The 14852-nt window shown below is 37.2% G+C and overlaps 1 protein-coding gene and 1 pseudogene across 2 annotated transcripts in view; both read left to right on the top strand.

Annotated features, from left to right (window-relative positions):
• Positions 1-14852, top strand: part of SPTLC2 (serine palmitoyltransferase long chain base subunit 2) — an 82639-nt gene that overhangs the window by 13796 nt on the left and 53991 nt on the right. For both annotated transcript variants that reach the window (XM_039883928.1, XM_039883926.1), the window contains exons 2-3: positions 6182-6376; positions 14279-14433. In XM_039883928.1, the coding sequence (XP_039739862.1) occupies positions 6182-6376; positions 14279-14433 (350 nt within the window). The remainder of the gene's footprint in view (positions 1-6181; positions 6377-14278; positions 14434-14852) is intronic.
• On the top strand, positions 12618-12735 carry LOC120619825 (uncharacterized; annotated as a pseudogene).

The raw sequence follows: 14852 nt of genomic DNA, 5'->3' as shown, positions 1-14852 counted from the left end.
AGGCCAGAAAGTCCAAGATCTAGGTGCTGGCAGATTCTGTTCTTGGTGTGGGTCCTCTTCCTGGCTTGTAGACAGCCTCTCTCTAATACTGTGCTCACATGACCTTTCCTCAGTGCAGATCTCTGCCTTCTCTTCTTAAAAGAGTACTAATCATATCATGAGGGTCCCATCTCATGACCTAATCAAAACCTAATTACCTCCCAAAGGCCCCACCTTCAGATACTGTCACACTGGAGCGTTAAGGCTTCAGCATATGAATTTGGTCGGGGGAAGGGGAACACAGACATTCATCCTATAACATTCTGTCCATGAGTTCTCAAAAATCATGTCTTTCCTGCATGCAAAATACATTCATTCCATCCCAACAGCTCCCAGTCTTAACTCATTCCAGCATCAACTGCGAAATCTAAAGTCCAGAGTCTTATATAAATATCAGCAAAATCTGATATGAGTGAGACACAAGATAATTTCATCGTGAGACAGAATTCCTCTCCAGCTGTGAACCTATGAAAACATATAAGGTATGTACTTTCAAAATACCATGATAGGACAGGCAGAGGATAGACATTTTCATTCCGAAAGGGAGAGATCAGAAGAAAGAAAAGGTCACAGATCTCAGTCAGGTTCAAAGTTTAGCAAGGCAAATTCATGAGATCTTAAGGTTCAAGAGTAATGCTCTTTGTTTCTGTGCTCTGCCCTCTGGATCCATTGGGTTGTGTGCCCTCCCCTCACCCCCCACCCCTCTACCCCCATTCTCCACGCTGCTACTTGAGGGTCTGAACTGTTGAATTCAAGGCAAGTTCCCCCTTTGAAATCTAGTAGAGAACCCTGATGATCTCTGGATCACTTTTGGAGTCATTCTTTCCTCGTCTTAAAAATAGTGCACTTTCACAGCCAAAATAGTTGTGGTCCAAGAATTCCCAGCAACCCCTTACCTTTAGCTAGCTCATAGTTTTAAGCATCAGACCATTCCACATGGCTTGTTTTGAAACATATAGCAGTTTCTGCTCTCTTCTACCCCTTTTCTCCATCTTCAGAGGCATCTGCCTTCTATTTTAGCAGATTCTTTTGGAGTTTACCTTCACATTTCCAACTGACATGGTCGTATTACTGCTTCTTGACTTTTCAATATTGGACACTACTTACTGACTTAACCACTATTAGAAGGTTTTCACTCCTTCTAGGGGAGGATTCTTTTTGCAAAGACTATGGCAAGGACTTTAGTGTGACTGGAAGGATAATTGGAGTGTGGGGAGGGTCTTGGTGGCAGGGAGACCTGATGGGAAGGATGTTGCAATAGTCCACCTAAGGAAGAGGCAGTAAGGTTCGTTTGTTCGTTTTTTTTAATTTTATTTTTAATTTTTTTTCTTTTTAACCCCTTTTGCCCCATATACCTCTTTCTTCTCCTTTCCCCCTACCCTCTGGTAACCACTAGTCTATTTGTTTGTTTGTTTTTAATTGAGGGACAACATACATTTGGTTAAGTGCATAAAATTTGCTAGGTGAACAGCTCCATGACTTTTTACCTGTGTGTGTACTGTGTCTCTAATAGCTCTCTCAAGATGTAGAACATTTCTAGCCTCCTTAAAATTCCCTGGTGCCCCACAAGGAGATCTTGAACTAAGGCATGAAAATTCACTAGTAGGTCTAGACGGAAGCCAGAAAATAAGGTGGAGCGAAAGATGACTTCAACCTTGGAAGACTGGGTAGACTGCATGGTAATTTTGTCAACCAAGTAGGTAATATAGAAGGAGGATCAGGCGCTAATTGAGGGAGGAGTTAGGATGGTGAGATGAGTTCAGATTTAGATTTGTCGAGTTCAGGATGTCTAAGTGGAGCTATGTAGGAGGCGGGTGGAAATGTAAATTTGGAGTTCTGGAAAAAAATTAGGGACTGAAATGTAGATTTGTGCGTAGTCATCAGCATGTCAAGTCCATTTGAGATCTAACAGGTAGATGAGACTTCTCTGGAGAGGCTGTAGACTGAGATGATCTGAAGCTATGATAAGAGGCGTGTGTTGCTTTTATTAACTTTGTTTTAGTCTAAGTAGTGAATGTGAGAAAATTTGGCTTAAATATTTAGAAAATAAAACAATAAACAAAAATTCAATAATACATAACTTTTTGTTAAAAATGAAACCTAAATTGGTCGGAGGGCTCTAAGTAGGAAGTGTGCGTCCTCCACCCATTTCACTCCCCACTCCAGTTTCTTTTGGCTCTTTCCAGACAATTTTAGTGCATATAACGTTTATGGTTTTATCTTTTTTTCTTTAAATATTTCTTTCGGCGGGGAGGGGTCACCAAGCTTCTACGGAATCGTAGGTCTTTTACATTGTTACACGCATCATACCATGAATGCACAGGAATGGGTTCCCGCAGCACAGGCCCCTCTCCATCAGCTCTCAGCGGTGAGCTGCTCTGGGCGGGGCAGGCCGGCGCCTCAGTGGAACCCGGGCACTTCCTCTCTTCTTTTTTTGATCATTTTCCTACACACGTTTCAGGAAGCTGTCTCGGCTCTCAGAGTGCTTAATGTGCTCAGTATGTACATTAATTCTCTTGGCAAGAACCTTGCCCTTAACCTGTTTACAATACCAACCGCATGCGGGTAACACTGTAGGCAGTTCAGCTTTGCCACAGGAACAGTGGTGGGGCTTTCCTTTTAAACAGTGCCCATCCCCTGGATGTCTGCGACATCACTTTTCTTGTAGATTCTCACGCATGCGGCCAAAGGAACAACTCCACGTTTTCTGAAAGGCCTGGAGAACACAGAGCGGGAGCTTCTCCCCTCCCCTTCGTGTTGGTCATTTTGGCGAATTACTGGAAGATGACGGTTCTGGCCTATAGGAAGGCTATGGATTTATATACTGTCCCATTATTGCTTTGGTCAGGAGTGCCTTTTCAGCTCCTTATAACAATAGGTTGATAGCCTACAGGCATGTAAACAAAATGGTTTTTTAGTTTGAGTTTTTGGTCTTTTCCTCTAATGTGTTTTATGGTAATGTATTTATATAGTCTTGACTGAAAAAAATTTCTTCCTCTGCCTTTTTTTTCTTTTGAATTTTCTTGAAAAATAATATTACTGTTCAAGTAAACGCTTCTTGGTATTCCTTGGAGTTCTTAAATTTCCTGCTAACAGAGTCACACCCTTGTCTGCTTAATGTGAACAGGCTGATTTTTTAACCTGGAGGGAGTGATATGCTTATATTTTTCTTGATTGCTTTGTTGACAGTGTAGTTCTCAAGTTAGAATTAATGAAAGGCCTCATAAGAGCCTTCTTGAATGGAGAATCCAGAATTTGAAATACAGTGTATGGGTTTATAGCCCATGTTTTGTTGAGAGTGAACTTGATCTCTAGTCCAGTTGAAACTAAAAGATATCAGATCTGGGTTCTAAAAATGTCCTAATGTTAATTGTATGATCACTACAACTTACTTAATCCCTCTTATGACAGGGTACTTTTTGTTGAAAGAGCAAAGAGCATAATGTGAGTTTTCATTAATTCAACAAATATTTATTGAGCTCCTATAAGATGCCACTTTCTGTAATACTAATAGTAATAAAGAGAAACATTATTGAGTACTTACTATGTGTTAGCACTTAATAAATACTATCCTGAGTGCTAGATGTGCAATGATGAATAAAATAAGCCTGACGCTTTCCCTTATGGAGCATTATACAAGCATATGATGGTAATACTATTATTTTTATTTGAATCATGTTGGAAAATTTAGCATCAATACCTGAAGAACAAGTAATTTTGTTCTGAGTTCTAAGACTTTTTCACCTGTCAGAGGTTTGCATATTAGTTGGCCTTTCCATTCTGACCCTGCAGAGCGACCTATGTTTTTTTCCAGAGTTCCATCCAACCAGCCCTATGAATGAAACCCAAAGGGCAGACTCAGCAGGCACCAGACAGATCTACCTAGTATATAGAAAGAAACACAGGGAGATAGCCAAAAGGAAGAGACAAAGAAACGTGTCCCAAATGAAAGAACAGGACAAAATTATAGAAAAAGAACTATAAACAAAATGGAGGCAAGCATTTTACCAGATACAAAGTTCAAAACACTGGTTATGAGGATGCCAAATGAACTTAGTGGCAGACTGGATTAACCCAGTGAAAACTTACACAAAGAGAGAGAAACCATAAAAAAGAACCAGTCGGAAATGAAGAATACAATAATAAATGAAGAATACATTAGATGGAATTAACATCAGATTATCTGAAGCAAAGAGTGAGCTGTGTTTTTGACTGAGGCCATATTTGGAAACTTTCTTCGTGGTTAAATCTCAGTTCCTTTAAAATGCATTTAATTTTAAATGCAGCTGTGATAGAATTGCTTCGTATTTAAAAGCAAACTAATGATTTAACTTTCTAGCAGTCCAACCAACTGTAAGCATTTACTTGGTCCTGCTGGTTTGGGTGTGTCTCAAATCCAGGCAGATATCTTTTAAATAGATCCCACCCACGTCATTCCTGACAAATAAATCAGCCACACATTTTAGACAAGGAGGTCTTAAAATCGCCTCACTTCTTTTATGTTCGATTGTGAGAAAATAGTGTAAACAATTTCAGAGTTAAGGAGAGTTGAGTACTGGTATTAAACACAGTGTTCTTGTGGCAAAATATTTTTTAGAAAGAAAAGTAGAAATATTTTTTAGGTATCGTTTTTTTAAAGAGATGATTAGAATGTTATTTTTCTTGTGTTTTAAGTGCTTTTTATTTTGTCTAGCTTAATAGCTTATTTATGTGTTACATTCGTTTTTAAATAATTTTCTGTCTTCATATATTGGCTCTTTTCTAGCTATTCTCTTTTAAGCATATTACAACTTTACTCCTGCATAAAAGTTTAAATATTAAATATTGTCAGAGACCTCCACCCCTTTGGAGAAGAGACTGATGAAGAACTAAATCAATTGTACGAATAGTTCTTAGAAGTTCTTTAGGCCATCAAATTGAGTCACTACCAACAGATTCCATGTATCATGCTTATATGAATGTCTTCCCTTTTTCGAATACAGCTATTTCTTTTCAAACTGTTCTAACTTGCAGCATTCAAGTAGTTTTCCCAAACAGACATTACCAGGACTTTACCAATAATCTAAAACTTATTTAGGCCTTGGGAATATATATTACTTTCTATAGTTATGTAAATTTTTATTAATTTGTTCTTATTAGTTTACATGATGTCTCTGATCAAGTTGCCTTAGAAGGCGAGAAAGACTCTTATTTTTTTGGATAACTCTAATACAGTGCTCAGTTGAAAAATATGGTAAATTTTGATCAACCATCTCTTCACTGCAGTCAGTTGTTTCAAATAAGATTAAAATTAACACGAACTGCTCTAGTGGATTTTTTCTGTAAAACAAGATTCCCATTAAAATTAGCCAAAAAGTAAAAAGCTTTATGAGATCAGAAGTACAATAGCTTTGTATTTGTTAAAATTCAAGTATCCCAAAGGATGAAACCAGGGAAAATCTTACAGTGTTTGAATGGATACTTAGAGGAAGAGGCAGAACAATTTCGTGACAGTTAATGATCACTCTAATGGTTTTTCCCCGTGTGTTGGATTTCACTTTCTTTCTACTTTTAAACAGTGCTGGACCACTCTTATATAAGCATTTTACTCTTATGCATAATTTGTTTGTGTTACTACTGACAAGAAAGGCTAGTATGAACCACGGGTTTACACAGGGGCCTAATGCCGATATTTGGAATACAATGAGAGGGTTTAAGAACATACAGCAGTAAAATATTTACAAATATTTTATTCTAAAACTGAAATTACTTTTGATCATTTCATTTATAAGCTAATAAACTATTTTTCAGGATACGTTCTCTTTTCATTGACTTATGTTTTTTTGTTTTCTTTATTAGAATAAAGGAAATTATATATTCTCCAACCATGGCATTTTAGAATTTATTTCATGAAGTCAAATAATGATAGCAATCAGGCATTGTTCTTAGAAAGTCCATCTCCCTCTGTTTTTCTTTGCTGTTTCTCTGAGGTATATATAACTTATTTCTACTGAAAAAAATTATGCCCTGCTTAGATCTTAGTGGGTTTTTTTTAATTAAGAAAATTCTGAAAATGTAGTTATACAAATGTGTGAGGACTTAGATTTTTCAGTAGAAATCTCTTTCTTGTGATTGAAATAAGCATTTTAAATCTCCCTTTTAGATCCATCATGTTACACAAAATGGAGGGCTATATAAAAGACCATTTAATGAAGCTTTTGAAGAAACACCAATGCTGGTTGCTGTGCTTACTTACGTGGGGTATGGTGTACTCACCCTCTTTGGATATCTTCGAGATTTCTTGAGGCATTGGAGAATTGAGAAGTGTCACCATGCAACAGAAAGAGAAGAACAAAAGGTAATGATTAGAGAATCTTTAATTCTGTAAATGGGAGCATTTTTTTTAGAAATCTTGGTATTTTCACCTATTTTTTTCTTTTGATATTTCAATACATATTAAAATAAAAATATTCCAGATGTAATTAAATGAAAACCATCCACAAAGGTGAAAACAAGGTTAATGGCATGGAGAGACTAAAGCATTCGACATATTTTTAATTTAATCATCACAAGAATCTATTCTTGTTTTATGGCTAAGAACGGTAAAATTCACAAGTTATGTAATGTTTCCTAAGATGCCTAGTTTCAGAGCTAGGCATATATGGACACAGAAGCCGTGTTCTTTCTGTTCATGATACTGTATTGTATCTCAGGTTGCGTCTGCAGTCATCTGAAAAGATTGTGTGCTTTAGAACTCATGACGTGGTTTCTCAGAGACCCATTATACGTAGATGTCCGGTTCACCAGTAATCTCCTCCCCGCAAACAAGCACTAAAGCAGAATGGGGCTGAGCTCCTCTGTTTATGGTAGACAACAGCCTTGTGTTGGTAACAGTAAGTAGAGGTGATAATGTCTCTGGGGAAGGGGACCTAATGCACGTCACTTTTCTCTGTATACTCCTGGGCACTGCTAGAGTTTTGTATAATATACATATATTACTTGTTCTCAAAAACAAATACGGGTAAAAATGTCTGATTTTTACAAAAAACAAACTGGTTTGTTCTTGGCATGTGAGGTATAGAGAGGTTGTCCTCCAGCCCAGGGAATATACTAGAATAGAAAAGGAAATCAGAAGTTAGATTCTTTTTGTCCATCATCCCTCTTACTTTTGTGGGGTTTTAGAGGAGAGAGGCAGATGTCGTGGCAGCAAGGTCACCACTAGGAGTGGATTGTGGTCAAGTACGTGGAAGGGGAAGAGGGCATCCAGATACATGGGAGAGGAGAGGACCTTGCCAGCACCAGGAAGCCAAAACCAATCAGTATATGGATTGAAGATTCTGGCACTGCGAGAACTCAGGATCCAGGCATTCCTCTCTATCATCTTAACCATTCTTCCCCAGCACCAGCACAGGCTGGACATCCTACTCCTTGTCCTGAAATGCTTACAAGTTAATTTCATTAATAAGGTAGTTTTTTTTTTTTTCTTGAATACCTAATATAAGTAAAGCCTTGCATTCAGAACTCGATCCAATTGGCTGAACCAATTTTCATCATTGAAAACCAGAACAAATTAAAAGTTTCTTTGATTCTCCTTTTTTTCCTACCTCTGTATATCCCCAACAGACTTTTGCCATAGTGTGCATCTGCTATTGTGTTGAGATTGTGTGTGTGTGTGTGTGTGTGTGTGTGTGTGTTTTATCCCTTAGGTATGGCTTACTTACTATAACCTACACTTACCGTGTTATATGATATTGCAATTACTTATTTACAGGCCAGTGTCTTTCTACTAGACTGAGTTGATGGCAGTTATGATTAATGGGAGCTAAAGTTTTATTCACATATTCAAACTAGAAAACCTTTATCTACAGGAACCTGTCATAATGTCAACACACTGTAGAGACATAATAATTGACATGTTGAAGTGGGGGTGGGGGAACGGCTGATTGTATAGAGAGTATTCCTGGCTGAGGGGATAGTGTAGGCAAAGGCATGAGGAGTGTTTGGGAGAACCTGGAATGTGGGTGTATGAGAAATTGTGTTTTGAATGTCAAACTAAGAAGTTCGTTAGGCAATGCGGAGTCCTGGTCAGTTTTTGAGCAGGAAAATGACTATAGAGTTTGCACAGCAGGTGCTCTGTCAAGTGCGATGAATGAATGAATGAATGAATGAATGGGAGGAAAGAAAGATGAGGATGATCTGAATTACTTTTTTTGTGAACGAGTACAATGTCTTTGGAACTTGTTTCATGTTTCAAGATAAATTGTTGGGACTAGCTGTCTGTACTTAAGTTGTGTGTGAAAAAATTGCAGCATGGATTTTATTCTTAAGTAGTTTCTAATTTTGTTGAGGAAACAAACACTTCAAACTTATGGGCTCTGTACAGGTAAATAGTGCATTGAATTGTATGCGGATGTAGAACAAAGAAGTAAACTGAGTAGCGTAGAGTGAGTCAGGAAACAGTTCTTGGAGGAATAGGATGAAATATATGGGACAGAGGGGAACATTTGCCTCTGCAGTTTGTTCAGAGGAGGACTGTACTGATTGACTCAAATTTATTTCAATAGGATTTTCACAGTCAATAACATCAGTTAAAACAGCTAGATTCTGCCATTTTCTTATAAAAATTCAGCCTTATGGTAGATCGTGTTTGTTTTCTGATGCTGGATTAGGTGTAGTCAGAGGGATAGGCAAATTTTAAAGTGTCACACTGGAAAGAGGTGAGGGAAAGTGCTTGTTTGGGATCATAAAATGCAAATATAATGTTGCCACTTCCTCATTTCACTGAATGAGAGTGGTATTCATAATCATGTCCTTATTTTCTTCCTCATTGCTTTACAAAGGAGAGCCCATTTTCACTGTTTATGCTAGCTCTTCATATGTTGCTCTGGGTAGTACTGAATCACATGATCCTACTAATAAAGATGAATTTGCACAGAATCTGTCCTACTTTATATAGATTGTATAAAATTCTTGGAATTCTTTGCTGCTTTATCCTCTGTTAACAGTGCTGTTTTGGATGAGAATTTGTTTTTCCAGCTTTGTTGTTTATTTCTTTTCTTTTTCTTTCTTTCTTTTTTTTTTTCTTTTTTCTTTTTTTTGAGAGATGAAGCTAATCGTCCAGAAACGTGTATGTGATAGGTAAAGCAAAAGCTTTAATTAATGAAAATGTTCTAATATTCAGATAGGAAATACCTAGAAATCTAGGGAGTAAATTATGGTAGGTAGTTACCACACGTTTACTAAACTTTAAAACATTTTGTCTCTACAGTTTGTTCATGATCAAATATTCAAAAATGGGAGGGATAGCACAGAGTAGAAAGGGCCATTATATGTCCACATCCTGATATGTTTAATTTTCAACATACAAAAGATGGAAATTGATTGAAATACATTTATAGGAGTTTTTGGAAGGATTTTATTTTTGACCTCCTTAAAAAGTAGCTTACCTAAGAATTTAGTGATAATTGTCATTTTCGCAGTGTCTTTGGAAACTATTAATGTAGCATGGTTGCCTAATGTGTTAAGCTGAGGAGTAACAATTGGTTTGTCTTTTTTAGTTCTGTGGATTTAAAAGAACACTGCTTTCCATTGTTTTGTGTTACATGTGGAGCCCTGGCCAGTGGTCATCTATTTTTTTTAATAGCTTTATTAAGGTATAATATACATACCATAAAAGTTACCTGTTTAAAATGTACAGTTCAGTGGTTTATACAGAGGTGCACAGCCAGCACCAAGTACACTCCTGCCTCGTTGCCATTGGCACTTGCTGTTCTCCTGCCAGGAAAGCTCTTCCCTCTGGTAGTGTCAGAGATACTTCTGTAGCTTCTTTTCCCTTCTGTATTCTACCCTGGCCACCCTAGACAAATTTCAGCATGACTCCAGCATTTTACATCTCCCTTTCTTGTTTTATTTCTGTTCCATTAGCATTTTTTACTATCTAACATACTTTATATTTTATACATTGTTCTCATTTAGTATCCGTTATCTTTTTTTTTCCTATTGTATACCCAGTGCCTAGAAGAGGGCTTGGCATGTATTAGACATTCAGTAAAGGTTTATGACATGAATGGTATTGTGAGTGGTGGTAATAACAATAGTGAAAAGTTTTCAATATTTCGAAGTATTCACAGTCAGGTATGTGTGTGTGTGTGAGAGAGAGAGAGAGCGAGAGCGCGCGAATATATATATATGCACATATAGACATAGATGACTCAGTTTTAGATCTAGGCAAAACAAGTACCTTTAATCTTGTGCCTTAGCAAGGAAGTGGCTTCCTGTCTATAGCATTAAAAACAGGAAAGAGCAAACAGTAGCCTAACGTATATGAACAGTAGAGAAAGCTCTTAATTAATCATGGTTCAGAGATTTTCAACTCACTAGTCTAATAACCTTTCACAGGTTATTTCACCTAATTTTCTTCATTAAATAGAGGCAAAGACAGCATCGTTGGTTTATAAAGTAAATACTCCTAACTACAAATAGGGTGACTCTATTTTCAGCACTTCAGGCAGGAATTATTTTAGATTTTTAAATTCTCTTAGTTTAAGCTTTGAAACAATTTTGTTATGTTTCAGCCATTTCTGTATATATCTTATGAGGTTATTTCCTTCTCTAGCAAAGACATTAATGTATCTTGTTCTTTAATGCATCAGTTTCCTGGCTCTGCTTCTGACTGGTTCCCTAACTGGGAAAGCCATTTTTGCCTTTCTGTTAATAAGAATAATAGCTTCTGTAAGAAGGTGCAGGTATAGTTAAGAGAAAATATACGTAAGGCACTTGGGAACCTTGTTGCCATCTATGTGGTTATTCATCATCTTTATCATCATCATATAAAAGTATTCGGACATCCATGTTGGCCAGAATTGCTCTTAACAAACATGCACAATTGTTCTAAAGTCAACTTCTGAAAGTGGCAGCACCCAGCCTTTTCCCTTGTGTTCTTAAGGCCTGCGTAGGCACTAGACTAGATGGTACTTGTTTGTTTTAAACAACATATAGGATGTTTGGAGAAGACTCACATCAAATAGGCTTAAATAATAAAGGATATTTATTAGCTAATTGTTGAGATAACTCCAGACTACTTTTGGTAAGATCTTTACTGATCCCTAATTAACAAATCCATGAATTTGAATTTTTCTCTTTGAGGCTAGAGGCTAGACATAATCTAACTGGTGAATACTTCAAGCCCAGCAATCCAGAGTATAATCTCAGCTAGGTATTGTTAGTCTCTACTTATCCTCTATGGTGCTAATATAAGAGGTTTGTGAAGATCTTCAGGAAAAATGTCCATGAAGATAGTGTATTCTTAAGACTTGAAATTGACTGTCATTGCCACTCACCTATCTGTCAGGCACTGCCTGGGTAAGCACCCTTTTTACAGTACTTGCTAAATTGCAGGGGTCCCCAACCCCTCCAGGCTGCAGACTGGTACCAGTCCATGACCTGTTAGGAACCGGGCTGCACAGCAGGTGAGCAGTGGGCCAGTGAGCCAGTGAGCGAAGCTTCATCTGTGTTTGCAGCTGCTCCCCAGTGCTAGCATCGCTGCCTCAGCTCCACCTCAGATCATCAGGCGTTAGATTTTCAAAGGAGCAAAAAGACTGGGGACCGCTGCTGTATTACATTGTAACTTTGTATGCCTCTCCACTACACTAAGAGATCCTTGGGATTGTAGAGGTTTTATTCATTTTTATCCCCAGTGCCTAGCTTAGTGCCTGGAAAGTGGACTGCTCAGTAAATATTTGTTCAGTGACTGAGCAAAAGAGTATTAGGTTGGCCCTGACTGAAATCATTTCACAGGAACTAAACTGAGGAGGAAGAAGAGGGAGATAAGCATGGGAGTGGAAGGCAGTGGATGAGAGTAGGCATAGTGGAGGTGTCATTGTTGCACAGAGGGAACTGTCTTGTTCTTTAATGAATCTGGAGTCTAGCAGAGAGTCTAAGTGTATATTGAGTGTTCAGTGAAAGATATTTGAATGGGTGAATGAAAAGACGGACTCTTCTAGTTTCACCCTCGTCCTAAAATATTTAAAGTGTATGAGATATTTTTGGAAAACAATATTCCTATTGCCTAGAACTCGAACGTTAAGTAGTGATTCTCTCCTGTCCCCTTTCTCACTTTATTGCTAAGCTGTAGGGATTTTGGTTAGCTTGCCTGCCCTTCAGATCTCCCTACCAAACATTTTCTAACTGCAGTCCAAGCTGCTCTCTGGAATTTAGCTAGGGGCTAAAAGGAAGCCTTATCTACCATTCTGTCCAATCCGCTTTTGTTCTCTAACATCCCTCCCAGTGACAAATTCTTCACTCCGCAAGTCTGTTCCCATCTCAGGGACTTAATTGTTCTGTCCCTGTAATGTTAAGGAGACGTAGAGCTCTCTGATCTTGGCATTGTCTCTGTAGGATATTGGAACCCATCCCTTCCCCCCAACCACAGACAGTTTTGTCACTGGTTACCCAAAGCTCTGCCTCATTCTGGCCTGCAGCCTGTTTTCTGTCTTGGGGTTTGATAACCTTTCTAGTAGATAGGACCAGACTCTAAGTTTTTTCCAATGTTTATAATGTAAACACAAAAGATATTGTTCTTTGTTGCTAATAAAAATTTGATCTACGGCCATGCCACCTGAACAAGCCCGATCCCGGCTGATCTTGGAAGCTAAGCAGGGTCGGGCCTGGTTAGTACTTGGATGGGAGACCACCTAGGAAGACCAGGTGCTGTAGGTGTAAAAAATAAATAAAAATATAAGGAATTGTAAGCCGACAACGTCCTTGCAATCTGTGAGGTCAACCAAGGGTTGCCTCGCCTAAAAAAATATTTGAGTTAATACCTATAAAATTAATGTGCAGTGTTTAGAAAGATTATAAAGAAACAAGATTGGGAAGAGTACTAAGAAGATTAGGAATAGTACTAAGGATTGGAGATGACTTTTTTTGCTTTTTTTCTTAAGAAAATACATGGTGAATAATAGTCAAAAGAATTAGAATTCGGATGTCTCTGTTCCAATTTTTATTTATCCAGTATTCTTGTTGGAAAAGCATCAGACTATTTAATAAATTTCCAATTGTGGTAGACACATTTACGGATATTTTCTCATAAAGAAATGTGAATGTTGGAACCAGTTTCAAAAGAGATGGTATCAGGTACTGCAAATTCCTAAGAGTACTTCCTGACTGCCAGGCTTTTTGTAAGGAAATTTTATCTATTGTGAGGCATATTTAAAAGGTGCTTTAGAGTCCAGTGTCATAGAAGGTTGTTAATTCTAAAGTTTTATGTAGAATCTTCTTTAGCAATGAAAATCTTTTATGGAATAAAGCTTAATCTTCGAATGTCTTTGATTAGTTTATTTAACAGATTATTTTAGATTGGCACCAAGCCTAGATCTGAGGACTTGATGCTCAGTGGTTTGCTGACTGTAGTAAAACTGTGGTATAGAGTTTTTTTTGTTTGCTTTATCCTACCTTCAGGAGTTGAGATGATTCATGTGGTCTGGTCACATGTGTTCTGAGCAGTGATCATATACCATGTGGGATATAACATAATTCGTTCATTTTAGCTCCACTGTAATTTTATTTTTTACAGACTTTAGTATAATTTAACTTAGGGGAGGAAAGAAAGGTTTAGTCCATGGTCATGGGCATTCATTTTGAAAATCTTTTTTTATTTTGTTTTTTATTTTTAAAAACTGCCATCCAAGGAAAGAAAGCTGAGATAGGTATCTTTCTATAACCTACCTCTTAGTGTTTCTTGTTTATCATTTTTCTTTCTTGTTTATCATTTTTCTTTGAATTTGTTTCATTTTGATCCTTGAAAATATGCTGAGAGTGAAATCTTAATTTTGGAATTCTTTTTTTGTTTGTTCGAAACTGGAATTATAGGGGTTTTATGGCATTTCCCCCAATCAGTTTTTTTACGAGCAGGAGGGTGCAGCAGCCAAAGAGCAGTCTTTTCGAGTTTATTAGGAAGGAAAATACAGAATTATACAACTAAGTTTTACTTTTATGAGGCCTACTTTATTTTAATTTTGGCTCCACATTCATGCAGTCAGATAGTTATTTGTAACTTTCTTATATGTCAGCCGTCAAAGCTACATGACTGTTGCCTTATTAAGAGTTGTTTTAAATAACCAGAATTAATGAATTTCAAAATGTCTTTCATATCAGTTAATTCAGTGTAATTGACCTCTCGTTCTCAAGTACTCTTACAGTATGAAAAAGGAAGTTGTAAATTTTTTGAAAGTAACTCAGTTATTTCACCATTTTTTGGCAGGACTTTGTGTCATTATATCAGGATTTTGAAAACTTCTATACACGGAACCTCTACATGAGGATTAGAGACAACTGGAATCGACCGATCTGTAGTGTGCCTGGAGCCAGGGTGGACATCATGGAGAGACAATCTCATGATTACAACTGGTCATTCAAGTGAGTCTTGGTTGGGAAATTATTTCTTGACAACAACAAAAAAAGAATTTCTTTATTTCAGAAAATATTCTGTTGCACATTTGACAGTATTCTGTCAAAACAACAGTAGAAGCTGAAAGAACAGTGCAACGTGATTAGTTTCCTTGCCTGTTGTTTATTATTTTTGATAATTTTTTTAGTACCTTGATACTGTGTTGAGTTATAGTTGAAAACAAAATTTGACCTATTAAAACAAAACAAACAAATAAACCCCAAAGAATAACTGTCCTTTCTATTATGCCACTTACAGAATCAATTGTCTGAATTTATTTCTGGATATTTTGATTTCTCAAAGTATTCAAGGATATGTGGTATGTTTTTACTTTAATGGGTTGAATAGGTTAGAAAACTTTATATTCATAAAATTTAATTTTGTTTAG

Source organism: Pteropus medius, unplaced genomic scaffold (genome assembly GCF_902729225.1).
Source record: "Pteropus medius unplaced genomic scaffold, Ma_sr-lr_union100, whole genome shotgun sequence".
Classification (NCBI taxonomy): Eukaryota; Metazoa; Chordata; class Mammalia; order Chiroptera; family Pteropodidae; genus Pteropus; species Pteropus medius.
Note: the sequence above shows the minus strand (reverse complement) of the source record. Positions and strands in the feature narration are given on the sequence as shown.